This window comes from Meleagris gallopavo, chromosome 28 (assembly GCF_000146605.3).
Source record: "Meleagris gallopavo isolate NT-WF06-2002-E0010 breed Aviagen turkey brand Nicholas breeding stock chromosome 28, Turkey_5.1, whole genome shotgun sequence".
NCBI lineage: Eukaryota > Metazoa > Chordata > Aves > Galliformes > Phasianidae > Meleagris > Meleagris gallopavo.
In genome coordinates this window covers 4,579,722-4,588,236 of record NC_015038.2, presented here as the reverse complement: position 1 = coordinate 4,588,236, position 8,515 = coordinate 4,579,722, and the positions used below count along the sequence as shown (strand labels likewise).

At 40.7% G+C, this 8,515-nt stretch overlaps 1 protein-coding gene across 1 annotated transcript; it reads left to right on the top strand.

Moving 5' to 3' along the window:
* The first annotated feature begins 2,538 nt into the window (after positions 1 to 2,538).
* On the top strand, positions 2,539 to 8,322 carry LOC104909290 (E3 ubiquitin-protein ligase TRIM33-like). Its single transcript, XM_019623318.2, has 5 exons — positions 2,539 to 2,671; positions 4,235 to 4,353; positions 4,463 to 4,610; positions 6,678 to 6,810; positions 8,202 to 8,322. Exons 1-5 carry the CDS (start codon positions 2,572 to 2,574, stop codon positions 8,320 to 8,322), a joined length of 621 nt encoding a protein of 206 aa, XP_019478863.1. The 5' UTR covers positions 2,539 to 2,571.
* The last annotated feature ends 193 nt before the right edge of the window (positions 8,323 to 8,515 follow it).

The window sequence follows — 8,515 nt, the reverse complement described above, 5'->3', positions numbered from 1 at the left end:
GGGGCTGCGCGCGTGACCGCCGGCGTTGCGGTGCCGCGATCCTCCGGAATCTTTCCCGGCTCTCGGCTGCGCTCTCGCGTCGCGCTTCCACGTGAGAGCCGGAACTTCGAAGTCGATCTGCTCGTTTGGGGAACGGCGCTGCGAATCGCGCCGTGCTTTTTGTTTTGGCTTTCAGGGGTGCTGCGTTAGAGGCGTGGCTCTGGGAGGTGTTGAGCTGCTCGGCTCTACAAATAAAGCCTTGTCGGCGGTGCTGCCTGGTGCCCCGGGGTGCAGCCTGGGGTGCATCGTTGGGAGCATCGTTGGGAGCGCGGCGCCCAGGCAGATGGCACCCGTGTACCTTCTGTGCTATGGAAGGAGATTGAACCGCAGCCCTGGGTGGTTCCTCAGGGCTGAGCCCGGCCCCATGGCCAGCAGGACTCTGCTTGGTGACACTTGTCTGGTTTTGGGAAGGACTCTCCTCTGGGTTGTGTAGCAATGTGTTGTCAGAAGGTTCTGCAAGGAATAACTGAGCTGTGGTGTTTCTGCTGGTCCAAGAAGATCCATCGCTTCCTCAAGCACGAGGCTCCCAACACAGTTTATAAACACACTAACTGAAGCACTTGTTTGATCTTGGGATCTCCCTTGCTAAATTCCAAGCTGTGTTTTACATGGTGTGTGCTGAGAGATTCTGTGAAGTTAGGCTCATTGTAGCAGTAATTAGCAACATTGTCTGAATATATCTGCTAGGATACAGGTACAGTGAAACCAGTCTCTCTTCTGAGTTACTGATAACCTGGAATCTCAATTCTTGTCGCCCACATTGTAAGAGTGCTTGATGGTGTGCTTTGGTGAGATAAGAATTCATCTCCTGATCAGGACCTTACAGATGTCATGAGTGAGGTGTGTGTGTAGGATCCCTGCTGGTGGAGCTGTGTTCCATCTGTAATCGGTCTGTTGGTCTGCACGACCAAATGTTTTAGTGCAACAGGTCACTAAAGAGCAAAACATTGACTGACTAGGACTGCAGAGGTGCAGTTTTGTGGGCAGTCCTCTCTGCACGTTATGAATGCAACCAGTTGAACAGCACATGAAATGTTGACCAGCAAATCAGGTGAAAATAGGCATTCTCAATGTACAGAGAGGTACCCTCTTGCTTAGCCTCGCAGGTTCATCCCCTGTTGGCATAGATGGACAGTCACAAATCCCACTTCCACGTTTGTATTATCCTTAACTGTGAGCAGATGTTTCTTCATGAAGGAATTATTGGAAAATAATATACATACCTGTTCCTGAAGTGGGTTATGTGCCACCGAAGGCTGTCTCTGTGCTGCACTAGTCTACAAGCATCCACGTTTTCTTGCTATTTTTCTGTGTGCCTGTGCCTACATAAGAGAATCACAAACACAATGGAAAATTACTGGTTCTTTTGATAGTTTCCTTGTTGTTTTCTTAATTAGTTTCAGATTTTTATCCCTAAGCGTTGTCAGTACTTACAATTATAAATATGTGTATTTGTTGGCTAATAACTGTGAAAGCTGCTTGAGTGTGGGTCAGATAGACACAGAGCAGTTCTCTGACAGCACTGTGCTGCTGTTCTGGTGGGTTGAACAGTAGGAATGCTTGGAAGCAGGAGCTGCTGGTGGTCTACATCAACATCTATTCTGCCCTGTTGTTATTCCCTTGAGATGCTGCTAAGAAGAAGGACTTCAGTTCCTAATTTAGAAACAGTGACCAAACATAAAAGCAGTCACCCAGAGTTGTGGTTTTATATATTTAAAATATGCATCTTTATTTTAGGTATTTAGTACATAAACTGGTATCTCGTACTCTTTCTAATTACTTTTAGGTCATCGGTTTGAGCACTTTATTTGGTGGATAGGTGATTTCTCAATGCCTGCTGTTTCATCTGTCCAACTGTACTCTTTCTTTTAGGTTGAATAGAAGCCTACAAGAAAATGCACTGTTGTAATTTTTTTTTTAATCACAGTATTAAAAAACGTTTATTTTTAAGGTAGAGACTTCAGAGTGTTAAGGGGGCTGTAGGACAACTTTCTTACCCACCCAGAGCTGCTGCTCAGAGTGGTTACTATGAGGTCTCACTGCTTTGCTGAGGTAGTTGTTTACAGTCTCTTAAGATTATGTCAATAGAGAGAACGTGTGGTTCTCCCAACCCCTTGTGAATGTCCCAATCTAGCCAGGTTTCATTAGGCTGGAAGCTTAAAAAAGAGCTGCAAGTTGCTTTCTGAAAAGCCAAGGAAACAGAAAATTAGTCAGTGTGTATAGATGTGTAATTCAAGGAAAAATACATTTAGTGCTGAGTGCTGCAATACATAGCGTAAATTATTTTGAGATGCTGAATTCAAATCCCATACCCAGGGTTTGTGTATTTAGAAACACTATATTAAATTACATCTTAAATTATGCAGTAACTATTTTTAATCAGCTTTGGAAGGGAGGGGAGATAAAAATGATATTACAGCCACACAAACGTGATGTATCACTTAAAATGAGTTTGACAGTAACTATTTTAACTAAGGAAAGTTTATAACTATTGCATATTTAGAAACAGGTGTTGGAGCACTTCAATTCCCAATGGATGTGGGTGCTTTGCACATACAGTCACTGCCACGGATGCTTTCAGCCCCTGAACATGGCAGGCGTTCATTGCTCTGCAGGCTGCTACGTGCCAAGGGTGAGCATGGAAGGGAAGTTTGAGTTGCTGGATTGCACAAGTGCTTGCCAATATTTCCTGAGCTGTGAAGCTTTATATCGTTATGGCAATACAAACATCTAAAAGGATTTTGAACTTACTCACGATTAACGTAGTGCTTCTGTTTTGGAAACCAGTCTGACGTGTTTCAGTCCAAACCAACCTGTCTTTAAGAACAGGTGTCTGAAATGGGGTTCTCTCCAACAGCAGTGAGGGGTGAGGAAGGTGGATTGCTCCTGGATGATTTGGTGGAGTTTGGGGCTGGTTCTAATGGAGGTCGTAAACAGCAACAGAAAAGATGTAAGCAGTTTCTTTACGATCAGTGTCCTCAAGGAGGATGGCAGCACACGGGTTGCTGAGGCCCACAGGTCACGCTGGGCCCTGTGCTCGGTGCAGGCCTGGCTGGGAAGGGCAGCTTCCCTGTTAGCTGAGGGCTGTAATTTTCTGTATGTGTTGTTCAGTTGCATTGTGATTTGCTGCAGGATGAAGTTGCAGATGTTGTTCTGATTTTGCTTTTTCTCCTCAGTTCACTCCAGTCATACCCTTCCTGACTTACTTTCACATCTGTTTTACCATGGGGTTCTTTGTTACTTCTCCTGGGTTGCAGACCTGGGGAAACTCCCTCTGTCCTGTGGGATTGCAGGGAGGAGTGGCTCACCATGCTTGAAGGAGGCAAGGGCAGCTAATTACCAGTGTCATTTATCTCCCTGAAATAAGATCTGGTGTTCTTTTTGAGTATCCACAAAGAACTCAGTGTCATCCACTTACATTTACTTTTCAAAGTCTTTCAGGTATACAAATGTACAAAAATTCTCAGAGACTTTGAAAGCACCTTCTTGAAAAGTATACTCACAACAAAAATATGTAGGAACTTAAGACTAGATGGCATTTCTGGGATGAAAGCATTAACTGCCTTTGGAGTGGTAAACAGGTGCTTAAATCTGTGCAGGTTGTTCCTGGGACATCCTTGAGTGCTAGTTTGGTTCATGCAGTGATTTCTCTGCAGTTGAGCTGAGGTTTTAGAACTGTAAGTTAGCAAGTACAGAAGAAAACAAAGTGGGTTTTTTGAAGAACACTGGGAAGGAATTAATTTACGTGTTACCTCTTGTTAAAACTGTGTGTGTGTACTTCTGTGAGTATGTCTGTAAATGGGTGGTGTGCTGCTGACAGGCAGGTGCAGTCGGCCTGAGAGGACTTGTTAGTAGAAACTTGGAAGCTTTTTTGGTACTCGGTATTAGTTCTGCTTTCTCTGTAGAACGCTCCTTGGAAAAAACATCCTGAAACCTTCAGGTAAGTCGTGATGTTACATCTGCCTCTTCAGCCTGATGGAAATGGGCTGTGTTAGAACGTAGCCTCTGTTATAGATGGGAGAATATCATCATGCTTTGGAACTCAGACATTCTCTTGAGCATCACTTGAAGGGCTTTCTATTCTTTAGCTTGGCTAAAAGAGTGCTGTGGGGTGTGTTGGTGACTGCTGAAACGAGCAGTCTGAGGATTTTGTGTTTGTTTTCCCTATAACTAAGAAATATCTTGTGTTTTTCAGTTGGAGTAATCAGATGTCCGATATGCCGCCAAGAATGCAGGCAGATAGATCTGGTGGATAACTACTTTGTAAAAGACACATCAGAAACACCAAGCAGCTCTGATGAGAAATCAGAACAGGTACGGCGCTTTTCTACTTGCCAGAATTCCTGTGTTGTTTTTTTTTTTTCCTGTCTGTGTTAACGCTTTCCAGGAAAGTGATAACAACTGACCTTTCTTCCCTTTACAGGTGTGCACAAGCTGTGAAGATAATGCTAGTGCTGTGGGATTTTGTGTAGAATGTGGGGAATGGCTGTGCAAGACTTGCATAGAAGCTCATCAGCGAGTAAAATTTACTAAAGATCATATGATCAGAAAAAAAGAGGATGTATCTTCAGGTGAGTGTTTGGATATTGTTTGGTCCGCCTGTAGGAATGATATTTTCTCTTTGGCCCATGTGAATACAGAAGGGGAGGATTATTTGGGTACCAGCTCTTCAGCTTTCTCCAAAGACTTGGGAAAAACCTATGAAATGCTATCACTGCAAAATTGGTAGCTTTAAAAATAGAAGAAAAATTAAATTTTAAACTGAAATGCTTATTTACTAATACTTTGTACTATTTGATGTTCTGTGTAGTAAGTGTCCTAAGCACAGAAGAAGCAGATTAAGACTGTCATCTTTGGAAAGAGTTTAGATTAGTTCTTAGTGATCCTTTTAATTAATGAAATAACTAAGTGGAGGGGTTGGAGTCTGGAAAGCACTGACAGCATGGTAGTTATATCCACTGGCCAAGGAAATGAGATCGTATTTTGTTGTAGTTGGTTATAATGAGCAGTTATAATTCACCCAGTAGAAAAGTATATACAGATAAGCTTACAGTCATACTCAGTATAATATTACAGTTGTATTGGTGTTGCTGAGTCAATTGGAATTTGAATTCATTCTTAGGTTTTATCTCCTGGTTTGCAAAAATTAATGTGCATAATGAATGTACAGTTGAGGTGTGCAACTTCAATAGGAAAAGTTAATTCCTCAGCTATCATTTGATGGTGTCATTTGCATTCTACAGAAGTAATGGGGAAAACATTCCCAGAGCAGGTAAATATAACTCTCCCTGTGTAGAGGGGATAGGTTCAAATTTGCTGTTTTTCCATCTAAAATAAGTTAAGATCTTCATGATTGTTCTGTTGTGCTATTGCAGAGTAGTAACACTGCATTGCTTTCTGCTATTGTTTTTGGCAAAATCTTAGTAGTATTTAAAAATTGTTACGGTTGAGCTTAGTTTCTGTGGACAACAATCTTGTTTTGTTTGTTATATCAAGTAAACTTTTAAGGTTATTTAAACTTAAATGTCTTAATGCTAGTAAGCAATAACCAATTAATGTTGAGTCAAATGAGAGAACTCTGCAGAGAATTAGTAATGTTTTTCGTGCTGTATTCTGGCTATCAGGGTGATAATATAACCCCATGTACACTTCAGTCACCTGAGAGGGGGTGTGCCCCAAAATGACCATTCCAATAATGTTCTTTATAAAGATGGAATCTGATAGCAAGTCCATATGGCAGGAATGTAGCCTACATTTGGCACACAGTTATCCTTAGTAACTCTATTGGTTGTGAGGATTGACCATTCATTATTTGCTCAGAGATTTTTCCCTTCTTGCTTTCTAGGCTATGCAATATGCCTCAGAGACATTGAGTGAGCATTCAGTTAGCTTTGATCCATGAGCTCTCTTTCTTTACCATAACTTGCATGTTGTAACAATCTTCAGACATTTTTGGGACTACGATGCATTCACTTGTTTTAAACCTTACCTGCTGTACCTTCCAGAAGCTCCTTTTCTCTGTGCCAAGCTCAAAAAAGCTTTACAACACCATGCAGCGCTTTCTTAGTAACTTCAGAAATGTTTTCAACAATATCTTTATGTCTAAGTGGAAAAGTTCCCTGGTTTAGCTAGGGCTTAAGTAATTTTATGACCCATAATAATGTTTGCTCTGCATTTACCACTTCAGTTGCATATGACTTAATGAGCTTTATAAAGATTTTGAAGTGATAATTTAGAAGATCTATGGGTATCTGACAGTACAAACGTTTGAGAAGTTCAGTCTATCCTGTAAAGTGTCAGAGGTGACTCTGCATGGAATTTCATCTGTTAACATGAGTATGAAATCCAAGTGTGCATCCCAACAGTCTTTGCAGGTAGCAGTGTCTTTTGAGTAGTTTTGATGGGGGGAAAAATCCCTCCTTTGTTTTGAATACAAGGAAAGTGGGGACAGCTACAGAACAACACTGGCACTGTAACTATTTCAATAAGCATGTATCCATAATTACTTCAGTGTGAGAACAGCTCTGTAGTTGTCTTTGAATTCTTGGTTCTTACTTAGTGTGGAAGTTAGTAGTTTTGCACTTCAGATTGTCTTAAATTTATTTTAAAATGCAAAAATGGTTTATTTTTAAAAACAGAGGCCGTGGGAGCATCTGGTCAACGTCCTGTTTTCTGTCCTGTCCACAAACAAGAGCAGTTAAAACTTTTCTGTGAAACATGTGACAGGCTGACATGCAGAGACTGTCAGTTACTGGAACACAAAGAACACAGGTACAAATATTACCATGTCTTACCTCCTGTGGTGCACTGTCTCAGGGGAAGAAATACTACTGATTTCAAACATGTGTGTCTGTTTGAACTGCTGTGTTAACTCTCCATCAGACGTAATTCCTCACAAAGGAGAGTGTGTATGTAGTGCTGAAAACTTCAGGTGATCAATTAACTGAGCTGTGTGATTGACTGGGCTCAGAGCAATGTCCTCTGGGGTGGTTTGGTGTGGTGAAGCTGTTACCCAGCCTGGTGGTTATCAGTGCTGTCACTATCTACATGACACACATAAAACACTTAAATAGGAAGTGCTGCAGCCCCAAACACCTGGAAGCCAAAATGATGTGACGACAAACAGATGAGGCAGTTTTTGAAAGCATGGATTTTGTTACAAAGTGGTCTCTCTATTCAGGGTGAATTTTCTAAAGGCAAGGTATCGATTTCACATCATCACTGAATGTGGGGGGGGAAAAAACAGAAAAATGTGGCCTTAGTTGATTCAAAATCGCATTGTTTTCATGATGGGTGTTGTCTCAGAGCTTACTTTTCTCTCAGCTGCTAGAAAAGAGTTTGATCCTCCTTAGGAGATGTTCAAACTTCTTACTCTTCAGCAGCTTGGTCATGTAGTTACTGATAGGTTTGAAAAAGCACTTTGCAGTGTTATAATAGAGAATCTGGAGATAAAAATACATGTTTATCAGCAAGTTAGTCTACCAGTAACACTTCTCTATGAAGGTGCTTGACAGCATGAATTTAGCTCGTTTATTTGTTTCTTTTTCCAGAGCAGTAATTCATGTCATAGATTGCTAGAGCAGCCTGGAGAACTTTCACTTCTTAAACTACCACTGCTAGAATATTAACCTTGTGTTCCTGCTGCGTTCTTTCATAGGCTTGATCATAAATATTCTGAAAAGCACTCTTCTCAAGAAAATCTTCTAGTTTCTTTTCATTCCTGTGTGTGCTTGATGCTAACAGATTAACAATTCATAAATGGTTGGCTATTGTTTAATGAAAGAATATAACAAACTATTACTGCATTTTCCTGATCTGATGTTAACAAAATCATTTGTTAGACTCTGAATGGTGTCACTTAGCTGGGTCCCATAGACTGCTGTCTTGTGAAATGATCAGTGCATTGTCTCCCTGTGTAGTTGCAACTGAGGTACTCATACAGATACAGTCCCTCTGGACATCTACAGAGAATTTTATTTGTAAATTAAACTGTATGTGTGTGTATGTGTATATATACGTATATAAAAACCCCATCTATTTCTGTATTTTGATCATACCTATCTTATTTTATCAAAATTTTGATAGTCACTGTAGCTTTACATCTAAATTGGGGATCCTCGTTAGTCCTTGTTAACTGAGATTTTCTTCTGTATGTTGAAAAGGTATCAGTTTCTAGAAGAAGCTTTCCAGAACCAGAAGGGTGCAATTGAGAACCTGCTGGCCAAACTTCTTGAGAAGAAGAATTATGTCAATTTTGCAGCTACGCAAGTTCAAAACAGGTAAATTCCCCAAAATGATTAACTGTTATGGTTGCCTGCTTAATGAATAAAGGGATTAGAAGGATATCATGTTAGTTGATCCTGTATCTTTAGTTGTATTGAACTTTAAAACATTTGGAAAGTTTTCTTTTCTAAACTAGTGTGCTTTCTATAAGAAGTTGTTATATGAATAAATTTCAAAGATGTTATCTTTTATG